The following is an 18,143-nucleotide window of genomic DNA, read 5'->3' as shown; positions in this document are numbered from 1 at the left end:
ACAGAATATTTATATAGCCTAGCCCATTGATGCCAAACATACGGCCCGGCCCAGGTGCCATATCCGGCCCACGAGGGGTCCAATCATGCAGGCGTTGAGTAAAATCGTTTTTATGTGTGGAGGAAAACAGTCAAAATACTTTAAATTACTAAAACGAAATCTTAACTGTATAAATGATGATGGAGCTACACTCATACAGTTTGACTGTGTCGAGCTCTCAAAAAAAATTACCAAAATTAAAGCTAAACAGCATCAAATTCCGATTTTTGAAGCCAAGGAAATAACATTTTCAGTGCAGCTCTCCGTACCTCGTTGAAGACAGAATGCGGCCCTGGGACAATTAGTTTGACACCCCTGGTTTAGCCCATTCATAGATGCTAACCGCCTTTAACGCCTAGTGACAATGGTGTCTTCTGGCTAGTGGAGTTGTGTTAAGAGCCCCACGCATAAGCTAAACGGTAACATGCATCGCTTGTGGTACAGTTTTGGAAACATAATGATTGTAGCATCTTTCATAGCAGCAAGAAATCATTTTCAAAAAACAAAAGGTTAAATTGCCGCTCACTTTTTTTTTACTGTGCTTTAAGGGTTCCCACGTGGCCATATTTCCAAGTTAAAGCGCTTGTTTTACGGAAGACAGTTGACTACCTGTGCTAATTGGCAGCGTATCCAAACACCTGTGTGTAAACAGAAGACTGACGCCACACAAACGTGTTGTCACTGAAAAATACTTTCGGCTGCAACTGTTACAACCGGTTAAAGCAGTATACAGCAAGTGAAAAATGTTTTGATGTGATATGAAGTACTGCTTTATGTTTCTAGAAACGTACCGCAATTGAGAATCTATTCACGTTTAGATGGAGTATTTGGCTGTTTTTGGCTGGCAGAGCCAAGGTCTTTGGACTAAAGAGTTAATGTTAGGCTCCTATTTTACAGCTCAAGATTAGAACATCTCTCATTGCATTGCGGTTTTCACACATCGTGGCATCTTTGCCTGATTTCATGTTTTGATGTACAGTTACAGTTGAAGTCGGTACTTTACATATGCCTTAGCCAAATACATTTAAACCCAGTTTTTCACTATTCCTGACATTTAATCCTAGTAAATATTCCCTGTTTTTGGTCAATTAGGAGATCACTTTAATTTAAGAATGTGAAATGTCAGAATAATAGAAGAGAATGAATTATTTAATGCTTTTATTTCTACACATTCCCACTGGGTCAGAAGTTTACATTCACTCAATTAGTATTTGGTAGCATTGCCTTTAAATTGTTTAACTTGGGTCAAACATTTCAGTTAGCCTTCCACAAGCTTCCCACAATAAGTTGGGGGAATTTTGGCCCATTTCTCCTGACAGAGATGGTGTAACTGAGTACTTGCTCACATAGGCTTTTTCAGTTCTGCCCACACATTTTCTATAGGATTGAAGTCATGGCTTTGATGGCTACTCCAATAACTTGACTTTGTTGTCCTTAAGTCATTTTGCCACAACTTTGGAAGTATGCTTGAGGTCATTGTCCATTTGGAAGACCCATTTGCGACCAAGCTTTAACTTCCTGACTGCTGTCTTGAGATGTTGTTTCAATATAATATAGTCCCTCCTGCAGCAAAGCACCCCCACAACATGTTGCTGCCACCCCTGTGCTTCACAATTGGGATGGTGTTCTTTGGCTTGCAAGCCTCCCCCTTTTTCCTCCAAACATAACATTGGTCATTATGGCCAAATCGTTCCATTTTTGTTTCATCAGACCAGAGGACATTTCTCCAAAAAGTACGATCTTCGTCCCCATGTGCAGTTGCAAACCATAGTCTGGCTTTTTTACAGTGTTTTTGGAGCAGTGGCTTCTTCCTTGCTGAGCGGCCTTTCAGGTTATGTGGATATAGGACTCGTTTTACTGTGGATATAGATACTTTTGTACCTGTTTCCTCCAGCATTTTCACAAGGTCCTTTGCTGCTCTTCTGGGATTGATTTGCACTTCTCGCACCAAGTACGTTCATCTCTAGGAGACAGGACATTTCTCCTTTCTGAACGGTATGACGGCTGTGTGGTCCCATGGTGTTTATACTTGCGTACTATTGTTTTGACAGATGAATGTGGTACCTTCAGGCATTTGGAAATTGCTCCCAAGGATGAATCAGACTTGTGGGGTCTACAATAAAAAAAATTATCTCTGAGGTCTTGGCTGATTTCTTTTGTTTTGTCCCATGATGTCAAGCAAAGCAGCACTGAGTTTGAAGGTAGGCCTTGAAAATACATCCACAGGTACACCTCCAATAGGCTAATTGACATCATTTGAGTCAATCAGAAGTTTCTAAAGCCATGACATCATTTTCTGAAATTAAGTTGTTTAAAGGCACAGTCAACTTAGTGTTTGTAAACTTCTGTCCCACTGGAATTGTGATACAGTGAAATAATCCCTCTAAGCAATTGTTGTAAAAATGACTTGTGGATGTCTTGACCGACTTTGCACAAAGTGGATGTCTTGACCGACTTTGCCAAAACTGTAGTTTTGTTAACAAGAAATGTGTGGAGTGTTTGAAAAACGAGTTTTAATGACTCCAACCCCAGTGTACTTCCGACTTCAACTATGCAAATAGCACGTCTGATTTAGCTCCTAGGTTGTTGAAAAGCCAGGGCAAACAGTGTTACCCGGGTTATGTAAAATGTAACATTCAGATCTATGATACCTTGTCGGTTCACCTCGATCTCTTGAAGAGTGGGCATGACTACATGAAAGCTGAAGTTTTCCCCAATGTGTTAAATTTAAACACGTTTTTGGCTGTTGTCAAATGACCATGCCATGTGACAGTAGTGCGTGTAGTATAAATACATTTTCAGTTCACACTTTTAAAGACACATTTCAACTTGTTTAACTCTGCTAAGGGTTAGTTCAATCTGTCAAGATTAAATACTATACGATTGTTCTAACTACATCCTCATGAAGGTGTGTCAGACCACCATTTTTTAAATAAAAAGTGGATGGAGGTTGTGAAGTGACTTTTCCTCTTTCAATTACATTAGCATTCATTTAGTGTTTTTTTGTGTGGTTTTGTTTTGTTACATCGCTGAACACATGCAAGCGCAATCAAACCATTTGTTCCCATCACAGGCCTGCCAAATTGTTAGCCCTGCTAGATAAATGGTGTGTTAGTGCTATCCGGGATCCCATAAGTCTTTCCGAACCTTAACTCTTACCTTAGCCATTGTAAATTTTAACATCCATGTGGTAAGGACGTCCCAAAGAACCCAGATAGCAAGGACCATTTAGGAATGCATCCCAAATGGCACCGTATTCCCTATATAGTGCACAATTTTTTTTTTGCATATTGCACTATATAGGGTGCACGTTTGGACACATAAATACACTTGATTAATCTCCAACATTGTCATTAGCATAGATAATCAGGTTGCCTTTAATTGAGCCGTCGCTGTCGGTGATCTTTTGAAATTCAAATGGTCGTTAGTTAAAAAGTTGGAGGTACTTCACTTGTGTGGGCTTGTAAAAGTTATTTCTATTGCCAGATCTGATATGACACATCAACATGGCTATGGAAATATAATAGCATGGTCTATTTATAGGACATGTTAATCAGTCACTTGTTTTGACAGAGCAATCATTAATATTTTAGGTCTTTCACTTCACTTGTTAATGCATGCATAATATTTGTTTGCATATCATGACTCTTGGTGTGTGTGTGCATGACAATAAGCAAATTGCCCATATTCATATGCCATGTGACTTTGAGGAGCTGTAGGTTAGCTGAATTCAGGGGGGGGTTCAGAATTGTGAACAAAAGACCCGGCTGTCCCAATACGAGACCAGTGTGTGTGATGTCATTTGCTAGTGATTTTCCACCACACATTTGACCACCTGGTTCTCTTAATTAATTCACTCCCTCCCGTCCTCGTGGTGTGCATCCTTTTCATTTTGCAAGGGGTGCAATCAATTCTCCTAAAAACGTGTAATGGAGTGCAGCTGTCCGAAAATCTAGTTTCTATTAATGAGATGGGGGTGCTGGATGCTACACCCACAGCTTATGATGATTCTGATGAACTCAAGGATATTACCTTTTACTGTTAAGGGTATAACTTTGAAGACGTAACTAACTGGAATACGTGTTCAAGAAAAAAATTAGGCCCAAAATAATGTTTGTTTGTGTACAATGTTGAAGACCTCTTTTTTTTTTTTCTTCTTCTTCTTTTTTTCCCCCCCAATGTCTACGGTGTGTGCATGATGTGGTTGTGAGTTTTTGGATGTCTGTGCTATAGATTTATACTCTGTCTGAGAGATGTTCAGAGTTAAGCAGTTCATTTTTTAAATGTATTATTATTTTTACTTGCCTAGCATGATTAGGTAGGCCTAGCTTCTTCTTTTTTTGAGTCTGGGATTGGATTTGTCCATCGAGTAGAGGTCGACCGACCGATTAATCGGAATGGCCTATTAATTAGGACCGATTTCAAGTTCTCATAACAATCGGAAATCTGTATTTTTGGGGGACGATTTTTTTATTTAAACATTTTTATTTTAATTTTATTTAACTAGGCAAGTCAGTTAAGAACACATTCTTATTTTCAGTGACGGCCTAGGAACGGTGGGTTAACTGCCTTGTTCAGGGGCAGAACGACAGATTTTCACCTTGTCAGCTCCAATCTTGACCTGCCTCTCTCTCGTTTCACTCCACAAGGAGACTGCCTGTTACTCGAATGCAGTAAGCCAAGGTAAGTTGCTAGCTAGCATTAAACTTCTCTTATAAAAAACTATCAATCATAATCACTAGTTAACTACACATGGTTGATGATATTACTAGATATTATCTAGCGTGTCCTGCGTTGCTCTTTTTTGTGCGTCAAGCATTGCGCTGTTTATGACTTCAAGCCTCTCAACTCCCGAGAGTGAGGCTCGTGTAACCGAAGTGAAATGGCTAGCTAGTTAGCGCGCGCTAATCGTCGTTGTGTTGCTGGTTCGAGCCCAGGGAGGAGCGAGGAGAGAGACGGAAGCTATACTGTTACACTGGCAATACTAAAGTGCCTATAAGAACATTCAATAGTCAAAGGTTAATGAAATACAAATGGGATAGAGGGAAATAGTCCTATAATTCCTATAATAACTACAACCTAAAACATCTTACCCGGGAATATTGAAGACCCATGTTAAAAGGAACCACCAGCTTTCATATGTTCTCATGTTCTGAGCAAGGAACTGAAACGTTAGCTTTCTTACATGGCACATATTGCACTTTTACTTTCTTTTCCAACACTTTGTTTTTTTGCATTATTTAAACCAAATTGAACATGTTTCATTATTTACTTGAGGATAAATTGATTTTATTGATGTATTATATTAAGTTAAAATAAGTGTTAATTCAGTATTGTTGTAATTGTCATTATTACAAATAAATACATTTTAAAAATCGGCCGATTTAATCGGTATCTGCTATCTTGTCCTCCAATAATCGGCATCGGCGTTGAAAAATTATCGGTCGACCTCTAATCAAGAGGATACTTATAATTCCCACCCCCTACCAGACTACAGCATGCCAATCCATATCAGGGCATCTCTGGTACTAATTAAAGAGTTGCACCACACCACCACTACTCTGACTTGGATAGCATTTTTGGAACAAATAAACATAGGCAACATTTTTCTGAGAAGGGATTCAATGAGTCCGTCAAGAAGGCTCTTAATGTTTGCCCTAGGATAGACCGAGCATGCGGCTCTGGCACTCCTAAACGAGTTCTACCACCACTCCTACTCCTGCTGTTTACATGTCTCCGGCCTTCTCATCTGAGGATGGAGTCAGAAACTCTTAGGCAGCAGCTAAAGCCTATTCTGAGGTGTAAGGTTGTCACGATACCAGTATCAGACTGAACTCTTGGGTCCTTTAAGAAAAATCTACTGCATGTAAAATATTGTGTGCTATAGCTTGGGAAATAAACATGATTATGGGTGACAACGTAAGGCTAATTGTTTTCAGCATTAGGACTGTTTTCTTTAGAAAATGTAGTCCGCTTCATGTTTTTTTTTTTTTTGCCATGATACCGCTGAGTATCGTGACAACCCTAATTAGTTGTATATGCAGGTCTGAAGACCTGAGATGCTCTAGATCAGTGAAATTACTCACTAGTAGTTTCTCTCAGCAGAGGTAGGCTAGATTGATTGATTTTTTTATTTGAAAGTTTAACAAAATACAAATACAGTATACATTTGAAAACATGCCAGGGATGAAAGTTAATTACGTATTTCAATACAGCAGCAAGATGGAGAAAGTCAATGAACTGTTTTTGACTTTGACATGATGGATTAGCCCTAGTCCATGATTTTAGATGGTCTGATAAAGGCCTATTCAATCCTATGATTTACATTTTAACCTTTGATTTTGGACTAATTGCTCTCCTATCACTCAAACTTTAGACGAGAGGGCCAAAGAGGTGACCTCCACTTTTTTGTTGTTGCCGTATCTCTGCACACGCAGACACACGCCATCAAATGTAGCCTGCCTAGGCCATGCATGCCACCTGTGGGGCCCCTTGCATGCATGCAAACATACATAGCTCTTATACTGACCTGGGGAGGCAGACTGTCTGGGCTGGGTGGCAGGAAATAACAGATGAGATGGCTGGACAGCACAGTGCCCTGCTGGTGCACTATGTACCGGGTCTGACCCAGTGTGGTAGGATGGCTGTTTTTCTATCTGGGGTGTCATCGGAGATAACAAATGAGGAGGAGACGACGACAACAACAACAGTGCCATACTAGTGCACTACCACTCAACCTGTCCTGCCCGCCCCTCACCCTCTCCCCCTATTACCCCATATCCAGATGCTGGCCAGAGGAGTCGCCGGCGCACTGGGGCGGATCGGATGACCCCGCAGAGGGAGGGGGAGCTGGGGGGGGCACGGCAGGGGGTGGCCTGCCACTCAACTTCCAGCACAGGTCAGTAGTGTACAGGACCCACAGGACTGACCGCATGCCCCATGAGAGCACGAGCACCACACCAGCTCCTGCTCATACCCCCTCTGACCCCCATCTCCCTCCATGGCCCCCCTCCACTCAAATTCTATCACTTGCAAAATAAAAAATGTTGCTCAGTGAGACAAACCTGTGTAATTAAAGGTTAAATAATTCTATATTTTTAAGACTGACACACAGGTGGACACAATTATGCACTCGCTCGAACAAGTAATGTAACGAGCGATTCCCTTGTTATCGGCAGACACATCAATATACACTTCTTCTCGGCGTATAAATACTCACGCATTTCCCCATATGATATAGCCGAGGTTAGGCCTCCTACATGGACACAACTGGTGTTGAGGTTAGGCGTTGCCTACTCATTCATATGTTGTATCATGGTTGTTTCCTTCTCTCTCTGATGCCTGTGTCGGGAATGTTTCAAAACAGCTCATCAGTTGAACACCTTTTTACCTTTGTCATGCTCCCCTTTTGGGTAGTATTATTTTGACCTGTACTTTTTGGTCAATTTATTTTATCCATCAAATCCATGACTGTATGTTTTAGCTGTTGCATATTTCAGCACATGATTCCCCAATGTATTTCATGAGTTTGAGTATGAGATGTTTTTTGGTTTTATAAATAGGCATAGATGCAAAAAAAATAAAAAAATCATAAAGGTTCCCTTCAGTTGAGGATCACAGCTCTAGGGAGTTATCATGACACTCTGGAAGGGCTCAATATTAAGCTCTTCACTGACGCTGCACAGATCAGAGCAATGAGGAATATGTGAGTCATGTTTCTGTGTGTGTGTTGTGTCAGGGATTTTCAAACTTTAATGTCAAGGCCTCCTAACTATTATGAGCCCCTGGGCAAGGACCCCCTACTAAAATTGAATTTTCACGAGCTGCCATTTAAATTCCAGAGCCGCATGCAGCTTTGCAATCTTTGCGATGACTACCAGTGGTAATCCTACAATCCTACACATTTTGCAATGAGGTTGAGAGAGAATTTAGCCGTTTTAAAGCAAATTTTCTGCTATTCTAAACATTTTGCCATGGCTTATGCCGTGTTCATATGCTATCCGAGCAGTATTGGGTACCTAACTAAGTTTTTTGTTTGGGTGCCCGCTGCCGGAAATAACAATCATTTGGATGGGTACCCTTGGAGGTTGGGGCCCCAGGGCACATGCCCTGCGTGCTCGTTAGTAATAAGGCCCTGGTCTACCAGTGATGGCGCCTGGCCCAATTTTAGTTTGTATAATTTAATTTTCTAATTGAGAGTTTATAATATAATTAAAAGTCAAGTGTCACTGAGTGGGTGTTCAGCAGAGTATGCTTTCACCCAAAAATTACTGTGTGTATAAAAGTAACATGGCTTTGGCGGTAACTTGATAACAGTGCTATGGGGGACCAAGATATTAAGCTCAATGTGAAACTGAGTGTGTGATAATACAACTACTTTTTTCTTTTTTTAAATGAGCTTTTATAAGTCCATTAATACAGAACCTTGCACTACTAGATCAATGCTGGATGGACGAACCTCATCGATTCTAATTTAGCTCACTTTTCCGTGGCGCGGCATATGCTATGAAATGACTAGGACAAGCAGGCATATATTCTAATCTTACCTCCAACTCCCTCTCTTCCTCGCTTTTTCTTCTCCCTCTCTCGCTCTCTCTCCTTTCTTGCCGGCAGGAAACACGCCCTGAACTGTCACAGAATGAAGCCTGCCCTCTTCAGCGTTCTGTGTGAGATCAAAGAGAAGACCGGTGAGTCTCCACTTTTTGTTCTCAACTATCATCCCAGTCTCCCCAGCTCATGCTTACACCAATCCAATGCTTTGAAATGTGTGGAGAGAAGTAAGGAAACTGACAATAAAATTGTATTCTTTTCACAGAAATGTGGGTTTGCGTTATAAAACAATTCCTATTGAGTGCACATTTTAGTAGAACTGAGGAATCTCTACTAATCTCTAATCTCTATTTTAGTTCTACTAAAATGTGCACTCAATAGGAATTGTTTAATAACGCAAACCCACATTTCTGTGAAAATAATAATTTTATTGTCAGTTACCTTCTCTCCACACATTTCAAAGCATTGGATTGGTGTAAGCATGAGCTGGGGAGTTTCCACAATCTCTCTTATGCCAGTGCTTTCCTTTTTAAATCGATGAAGGGAAGTGCAGAACTTGAACGAGCACTCGTTCACTGGGTCCTATAGGCCCTGGTCAAAAGAAGTGCTCTATATAGGGAAGAAGGTGCGATTTGGGTTGCGGACCAGAACTCTGCACCAATATTTTCAGGTTGTTTCAGACATATAGGCCTTATGGGTGCTTCTATTGGTTCGCTAATGGAAACCTTGGCACCTGGTTCATTACCTATTGATACCTCCGAACACTATTGACTGGATATTGATCTCATTGGTTGATTTGGTAACTAAGATTTGAAAGGAAAGTAGGTGGTTGTTTTTGTTATGCTGAGCTGATCTTAACCTGCTGGAAGCAAACGAGCTAATATCATCAATTTGAACTACATTTTCTGTGTCTGAGCAATTTCAAAGGGCAGGGATAGAATCTGCGACAGTACGCTATATATACAAAAGTATGTGGAAATCCCTTTGAATTAGTGGATTTGGCTATTTCAGCCACACCGTTGTTTACAGGTATATACAGTTGAGCACATAGCCATGCAATCTCCATAGACAAACATTGGCAGTAGAATGGCCTTCCTGAAGATCTTAGTGGCTTTCAATATGGCACCGTCATAGGATGCCACCTTTCCAACAAGTCAGTTCGTCAAATTTCTGTCCCGGTCAACTGTAAGTGCTGTTATTGTGAAGTGGAAATGTCTCGGAGCAACAACTGCTCAGTTGCTTAGGGGTAGGCCTCACAAATCTCAGAGTGGGACCACTGAAGCGCATAGCGTGTAAAAAATAATTTGTCCTTGGTTGCAACACTCGAGATCCAAACTGCCTCTGGAAGCAACGTCAGTACAAGAACAGTTCATTGGGAGGTTCATGAAATGGGTTTTCAAGTCCGAGCAGCCGCACACAAGCCTAAGATCACCATGCGCAATGCCAAGACTCGGGCTGAGTGGTGTAACCACCATTGGACTCTGGAGCAGTGGAGACGCGTTTGATGAATTGATGAATTTCGCTTCACAATCTGGCAGTCCGACAGACAAATCTGGTTTTGGCAGATGCCAGAAGAACGCTAACTACCCAATGCATAGTGCCAACGATAAAGTTTGGTGGAGAAATAATGGTCTGGGGCTTTTTTTCTATTTTTTTCGTGTTAGGCCCTTTAGTTCCAGTAAAGGAGAATCTTAACGCCACAGCATACAATTACATTCTAGACGATACTGTGCTTCCAACTTTATGGCAACAGTTCAGGGAAGGCCCTGTCCTGTTTTAGTATAACAATGCCCCCTTTCACAAAGCGAGGTCCATACAGAAATGGTTTGTTGATCGGTGTGGAAGAACTTGACTGGCTTGCACAGAGCCCTGACCTCAACCCGATCGAACACCTTTGAGATGAATTGGAATTCTGATTGTGAGCCAGGACCATTCGCCCAACATCCGTCCCTGACCTCCCTATTGCTCTTGTGGCTGAATGGAAGCAAGTCCCCACAGCAATGTTTGAACATCTAGTGGAATGCCTTCCCGGAAGAGTGGATGCTGTTAAAGCAGCAAAGGAGGGGACCAACTCCATATTAATGCCCATGATTTTGGAATGAGATGTTTGATGAGGTGTCCACATACTTTTGGTCACGTAGTGCAGCTTTTCCAGACCAGCCATGGCTCTCATCAAAAAGTTCTTAGTTCCTATCTTATTAGCTATTCTAGTCAGCTAGCGCTCTCTGGCATGGTTCAAAGGGGGAGGCCGGCTCAGGAGTGGAGGGATGGATGGATGGCAGATTGATGGTTATGGTGGCTAGCGTGGGAGGAGAGAGGCTGGGCTTTAGAGCTACCTGCTCTCCTTCTTTCTCCACTCTTACCTCTCCTTTTCATGGATTCTCTCTTTTCCCTGCCTTAATTACTTCCCCATCCTCCTCTACTCTCCCCTTCTCTTTTACCCTCTCTCCTCTCCCCTTTATATCGCTCTCCTTTTGTAATACAGTTAGAAAGTACTGCTGCCTGTTATGGCGACCTGTCAGCAGTGCATTATTGCTCTCTTCTCATAGGAACAGAGTAGGCTGGAAGGGGTAGGATAGCCTGTTGTCCAGGCAACCCGCGGCCTTGTTTACCCTGATGCCTTTGATTTTTCACATAAGCTTTCTGGCGGACAGAGGCCTGAAAATGTGTGGCTGGATGGAATGGAGGCATAGAGCACCAATGGTTATAGGTTAAATCAGTTTGGTTTGGATGTCACCTTTAGCTTTGCCATGGTTATTACTTGAAATACACTAAACAAAATATATAAATGCAACTATTTCAAAGATTTTACTGAGTTACTGTTCATATAAGGAAAACAGTCTATTAAATGAATGCATTTGACCCTAATCTATGGATTTCTTATGACTGGGAATACAGATAAGCATCTGTTGGTCACCGATACCTTTTTTTAAAGTAGGGGTGGGGATAATAAGACCAGTCAGTATCTGGTGTGACCACCATTTGCCTCATGCAGCGTGACACATCTCCTTCTAATAGAGTTGATTGTGGCCTTTGGAATGTTGTCCCACTCTTCAATGGCTGTGTGAAGTTGCTGTATATTGGCAGGAACTGGAACGCACTGTCGCACACATCGATCCAGAGCATCCCACACATGCTCAATGGGTGACATGCCTGGTGAGTATGCAGGCAACGGAAGAACTGGGACATTTTTAGCTTCCAGGAATTGTGTACAGATCCTTGCTACATGGGGCAGTGCATTATCATGCTGAAACATGAGGTGATGGCAGTGGAGGAATGGCACAATAATTGACCTTAGGATCTCGTCACAGTATCTTTGTGCATTCAAATTGCCATCAATAAAATATTTGTTCATTGTCCATAGCCTGCCCATACCATAGCTCCACCGCCACCATGGGGCACTCTGTTCACAACGTTGACATCAGCAAACTGCTCGCCCACACAACGCCTTACACGCTGTCTGCCTTCTGCCTGGTACAGTTGCAACCGGGCTTCATCCCTGAAGAGCACACTTCTCCAGTGTGCCTGTGACCATCGAAGGTGAGCATTTGCCCACTGAAGTTGGTTACAACGCAGAACTGCAGTCAGGTCAAGACCCTAGCGCTTTGAACTTCTCTGAGACGATTTCTGACAGTTTGTTGTGCAAACCCGCAGTTTCATCAGCTGTCTGGATGGCTCATCTTAGACGATCCTGCAGGTGAAGAAGCCGTATGTGGAGGTCCTTGACTGGTGTGCTTACACGTGGTCTTCGCTTGTGAGGCCGGTTGGACGTACTGCCAAATTCTCGAAAATGACGTTTGAGGCAGCTTATGGTAGAAAAATGAACATTAAATTCTCTGGTGGACATTCCTGCAGTCAGCATGCCAATTGCACGCGCCCTCATATGTGGGTTGCGTGACGACTAGAGCTCGACCGATTTATGATTTTTCAACGTCGATACCGATTTTAATAGGCCAGTTTTTGTGTGTGTGTGTAATAATGACAATTACAACAATACTGAATGAACACTTTTAACTTTAATATAATACATAAATAAAAATCTATTTAGTCTCAAATAAATAATTAAACATGTTCAATATGGTTTAAATAATGCAAAAACAGTGTTGAAGAAAGTGAAAGTGCAATATGTGCAGTAAAAAAGCTAACGTTTCAGTTCCTTGCTCAGAACATGAGAACATATGAAAGCTTGTGGTTCAATATTCCCAGTTCTTCAATATTCCCAGTTAAGTTTTAGGTTGTAGTTTTATAAAAATGATTCATAGGACTATTTCGCCCTATACCATTTGTTTTTCATATACCTTTGACTATTGGATGGTCTTATAGGCACTATAGTATTGCCCGTTGAATCTCGGGAGTTGATAGGCTTGAAGTCATAAACATCGCCGTATTCAAGCATTGCGAAGAGCTGCTGGAAAGTGCTGTTTGAATTAGTGCTTACGAGCCTGCTGCTGCCTACCACCGCTCAGACTATACTATCAAATCAGACTTAATTATAATATAATCAACACATCGAAATACGAGCCTTGGGTCATTTTAATATGGTCAAACTATCATTTCGAAAACAACTTTTATTCTTTCAGTGAAATACGAAACCGTTCTGTATTTTATCAAATGGGTGTCATCCATAAGTCTAAATATTGCTGTTACATTGCACAACCTTCAATATTATGTACAATCTGGCAAATTATTTATTTTTTTTGCTAGGAAGAAATGGTTACACAGTTCGCAACGAGCTAGGCGGCCCTACTGTTGCATATACCCTGACTCTGCTTGCATAGAACGCAAGAGAAGTGACACAATTTCCCTAGTTAATATTGCCTGCAAACATACATTTCTTTGAACTAAATATGCAGGTTTAACTTCTTCGGGCTATTTATTTATTTATTTTATTTATTTTACCTTTATTTAACCAGGTAGGCAAGTTGAGAACAAGTTCTCATTTACAATTGCGACCTGGCCAAGATAAAGCAAAGCAGTTCGACAGATACAACGACACAGAGTTACACATGGAGTAAAACAAACATACAGTCAATAATACAGTATAAACAAGTCTATATACAATGTGAGCAAATGAGGTGAGAAGGGAGGTAAAGGCAAAAAAGGCCATGGTGGCAAAGTAAATACAATATAGCAAGTAAAACACTGGAATGGTAGTTTTGCAATGGAAGAATGTGAAAAGTAGAAATAAAAATAATGGGGTGCAAAATAAATAAATAAAGCCAAATTCAAATACAGAAATACTCATTATAACAATTCAGAAAACTAAACATATTTTACATAGGTTTAAAGATTAACTTCTTGTGAATCCAACCACGGTGTCAGATTTAAAAAATGCCTTATGGCGAAAGCATACCTTACGTTTATTTGAGAACATAGCCCAGTTTACAAATGATTACAAACAGTAACCAGCCAAGCAGAAACGTTACAAAACACAGAAATAGAGATAAAATTAATCCCTTACCTTTGATGATCTTCATATGGTTGGACTCAGAAGACGGGGCGGCAGGGTAGCCTAGTGGTTAGAGCGTTGAACTAGTAACCGGAAGGTTGCGTCATTGAAAATAAGAATTTGTTCTTAACTGACTTGCCTAGTTAAATAAAGGTTAAAAAAAAGACATTCATTTACTCAATAAATGTTCCTTTTGTTCGATAAAGTCTCTTTATATCCAAAAACCTCTGTTTTGTTCGCGCATTTTCTTCAGTAATCCACAGGCTCAAACGTAGTCAAAACAAGCAGACAAAAAAAATCCAAATTGTATCCGTAAAGTTCATAGAAACATGTCAAACGATGTTTATATTCAATCCTCAGGTTGTTTTTAGCCTAAATAATCTATAATATTTCAACCAGACAATAATGTCGTCAATATAAAAGGTAAACAAAAAATACACTCTCTCAGGATTGCGCATGAAAAAGCTCTGTGACACGTCAGGGTCCACACGTTCAGACTGGTCTTACTCCCTCATTTATAGGAATACAAGCATGAAACAATTTTGAATGAATGTTGACATCTAGTGGAAGGCATAGGAACTGAAAATTGAGTCCTAAGTCAATACTGTAATGATACTGTAATGGCATTGAATAGAAAACTACAAAACCAACAAAAAAAATACTTCCTGAATGGATTTTTCTCAGGTTTTCGCCTGCCAAATCGGTACTGTTATACTCACAGACACTATTTTCACCGTTTTGGAAACTTTAGAGTGTTTTCTATCCAAATCTACCAGTTATATGCATCATATCTTCTGGGCCCTAGTAGCAGGCCATATAATTTGGGCATGCTTTTCATCCAAATTCCAAGTTCTCTGCCCCTTACCCTAGTGAAGTTAAAGCTTCTGAGGGAGATAAGTGTTTCCTGTTTCAGAGATTTTTGTAGTTCGTTCCAGTCATTGGCAGCAGAGAACTGGAAGGAGAGGCGGCCAAAGGAAGAATTGGTTTTGGGGGTGACCAGAGAGATATACCTGCTGGAGCGCATGCTACATGTGGGTGCTGCTATGGTGACCAGCGAGCTGAGATAAGGGGGGACTTTACCTAGCAGGGTCTTGTAGATGACCTGGAGCCAGTGAGTTTGGCGACGAGTATGAAGCGAGGGCCAGCCAACGAGAGTGTACAGGTCGCAGTGGTGGGTAGTATATGGGGCTTTGGTGACAAAACAGATGGCACTGTGATAGACTGCATCCAATTTATTGAGTAGGGTATTGGAGGCTATTTTGTAAATGACATTGTCAAAGTCGAGGATCGGTAGGATGTGCAGTTTTACAAGGGTATGTTTGGCAGCATGAGTGAAGGATGCTTGGTTGCGAATTAGGAAGCCAATTCTAGATTGAACTTTGGATTGGAGATGTTTGATTTGAGTCTGGAAGGAGACTTTACAGTCTAACCAGACACCTAGGTATTTGTAGTTGTCCACATATTCTAAGTCGGAAACGTCCAGAGTAGTGATGTTGGACGGGCGGGCAGGTGCAGGCAGCGATCGGTTGAAGAGCATGCATTTTGTTTTACTTGTATTTAAGAGCAATTGGAGGCCACGGAAGGATAGTTGTATGGCATTGAAGCTCGTCTGGAGGGTTGTTAACACAGTGTCCAAAGAAAGGCCAGAAGTATACATAATGGTGTCGTCTGCATAAAGGTGGATCAGAGACTCCCCAGCAGCAAGAGCGACAACATTGATGTATGCAGAGAAGAGAGTCGTTCCAAGAATTGAACCCTGTGGCACCCCCATAGAGACTGCAAGAGGCCAGGACAACAGGCCCTCCAATTTGACACACTGAACTCTATCAGAGAAGTAGTTGGTGAACCAGGCGAGGCAATAATTTCAGAAACCAAGGCTATCGAGTCTGCCGATGAGGATGTGGTGATTGACAGAGTCGAAAGCCTTGGCCAGGTCAATGAATACGGCTGCACAGTATTGTTTCTTATCGATGGCGGTTAAGATATCGTTTAGGACCTTGAGCGTGGCTGAGGTGCATCCATGACCAGCTCTGAAACTAGATTGCATAGCAGAGAAGGAATGGTGGGATTCGAAATGGTCGGTAATCTGTTTGTTGACTTGGCTTTCGAAGTCCTTAGAAAGGCAGGGTAGTATAGATATAGGTCTGTAGCAGTTTGGGTCAAGAGTGTCCCCCCCTTTGAAGAGGGGGATGACCACAGCTGCTTTCCAATCTTTGGGAATGTATACTAAATCGATCGAAGATAAAGTGAAGAGAGAAAAGAGGATTGTGTGTCATAAATGATTGAATCGTCTGTTTCTGTAATGAGATTTTTAAAATTCTGAATGCAGACCAAACAGTAGACCACCAAACACAACTGTCTCTGCACGCGCGCACACACACACACACACACACACACACACACACACACACACACACACACACACACACACACACACACATGTTATCTTGCTCTCTATCTCTCTTTCTCTCTCTCTTTTTTTTCTCTCCTTCTTTCTCACTTTCTCTCTCTGATGCTGATTCAGGATAAGTTGATGACAGCAACTGTCTGACTGCTTGCCGTCCATCTGCTCCTCCAGACTCTAAATTCTAAATTGCAATTGCAAGAAAATTGTCTGGCTGGGCTGGTTACTGTCTGTACCCTCTTCCACCACCATCACCACAACCAACATCACCACCACCAGTAATGTATTTAGAATTCAAGGCACACTTAACCAGCATGGATTCCACAGCATTCAACAGGACAATGACCCAACACACAGGACAATGACCCAACACACCTCCAGGGCTATTTGACCAGGAAGGAGAGTGATGGATTTGTGCATCAGATGACCTGGCCTCCACAATCTCCCGACCTCAACCCAATTGAGATGGTTTGGGATGAGTTGGACCACAGAGTGAAGGAAAAGCAGCCAACAAGTGTTCAGCATATGTGGTAACTCCTTCAAGACTGTTGGAAAATCATTCCAGGAGAAGCTGGTTGAGAGAATGCCAAGCGTGTGCAAAGCTGTCATCGAGGCAAAGGGTGTCTACTCTGAAGAATCTAAAATCTAAAATATATTTAGATTTGTTTAACACTTTTTTGGTTACTACATGATGTGTTATTTAATAGTTTTGATGTCTTCACTATCATTCTACAATGTAGAAAATAGTAGAAATAAAGAAAGACCCTTGAATGAGTAGGTGTCCAAACTTTTGGCTGGTACTTTAAGTACAAAACCCAAAATCTCACAGTATCTTTTCACCAAACCTAATCAATGTTTCATCTAGAAATACCTTTCATATAATTCAATAATTGCCTTTCGGAATGCAATGTTCACAATACTTTTCATATGATTCTCTTCTCATTTGATCATCACTTAATCCAACTGTGCTTAATTAATGGTTATCCACTTAACTGTTTGGTAAATCTATAGATTTTAAACTGTCTTGTCTAACACACAGTATATGGATTTAAATAAATAAAATGTGTGTTTGTGAAGTATAAACATATAAAATTACATGATGATACATGATAACCTTATATAATGACTATTCCATACTGCTAAATGATTTCACACAGTGGTAACCACAATTGGTCACCATATAAAAAGGGTGTGTGTGAGCTGAACACTTCCAATTTCTTTCAACATGGATCAGGAAAGAAAGCAAAGGAGAGGAAGAAATCAAAGAGCTTGTGGAAAAGGGGCTCATCAGACAGGTGGGCATGGGCCCCATCAAAGAGGTCAAAGAGGTGGGCTTGGGCCCCGTCAAAGAGTTCAAAGAGGTGGGCATGGGCCCTGTCAAAGAGATGGACAATCAGAGAGAGGGAGGCAGGCGGCAGGGAACTGTTGTGTCTAATGAAGTTCGGGCCGTCATCGATGACCATGTAGTAAACAGAGGCCTTACCATGGCAGAGGCTGACAGATCAATTCAAATCAAATAAAAAATGCTTGTACTTCTAGCTCCAAGAGTGCAGTAAAATCTAACAATTTCACAACAATATACACAATACACACACATCTAAGGTAAAGGAATGGAATTAAGAATACATAACTATTTGGACGAGCAATGTCAGAGCGGCATAGACTACAATAGAATAGAATACAGTATACACATATGAGATG

General features: G+C 41.3%; 1 protein-coding gene across 1 annotated transcript in view; it reads left to right on the top strand.

The window, feature by feature from the left end:
• The window catches only part of LOC112225807 (pre-B-cell leukemia transcription factor 1), a 100,454-nt gene that overhangs the window by 1,188 nt on the left and 81,123 nt on the right, over window positions 1-18,143 (top strand). The window contains exons 2-3 of the mRNA XM_042307092.1: window positions 6,824-6,937; window positions 8,653-8,816. Coding sequence (XP_042163026.1) covers window positions 6,824-6,937; window positions 8,653-8,816 — 278 coding nt within the window. The remainder of the gene's footprint in view (window positions 1-6,823; window positions 6,938-8,652; window positions 8,817-18,143) is intronic.

The sequence above is a fragment of the Oncorhynchus tshawytscha genome, linkage group LG27, assembly GCF_018296145.1.
Source record: "Oncorhynchus tshawytscha isolate Ot180627B linkage group LG27, Otsh_v2.0, whole genome shotgun sequence".
Lineage (NCBI taxonomy): Eukaryota > Metazoa > Chordata > Actinopteri > Salmoniformes > Salmonidae > Oncorhynchus > Oncorhynchus tshawytscha.
This window is presented reverse-complemented; position numbering and strand designations above follow the sequence as displayed.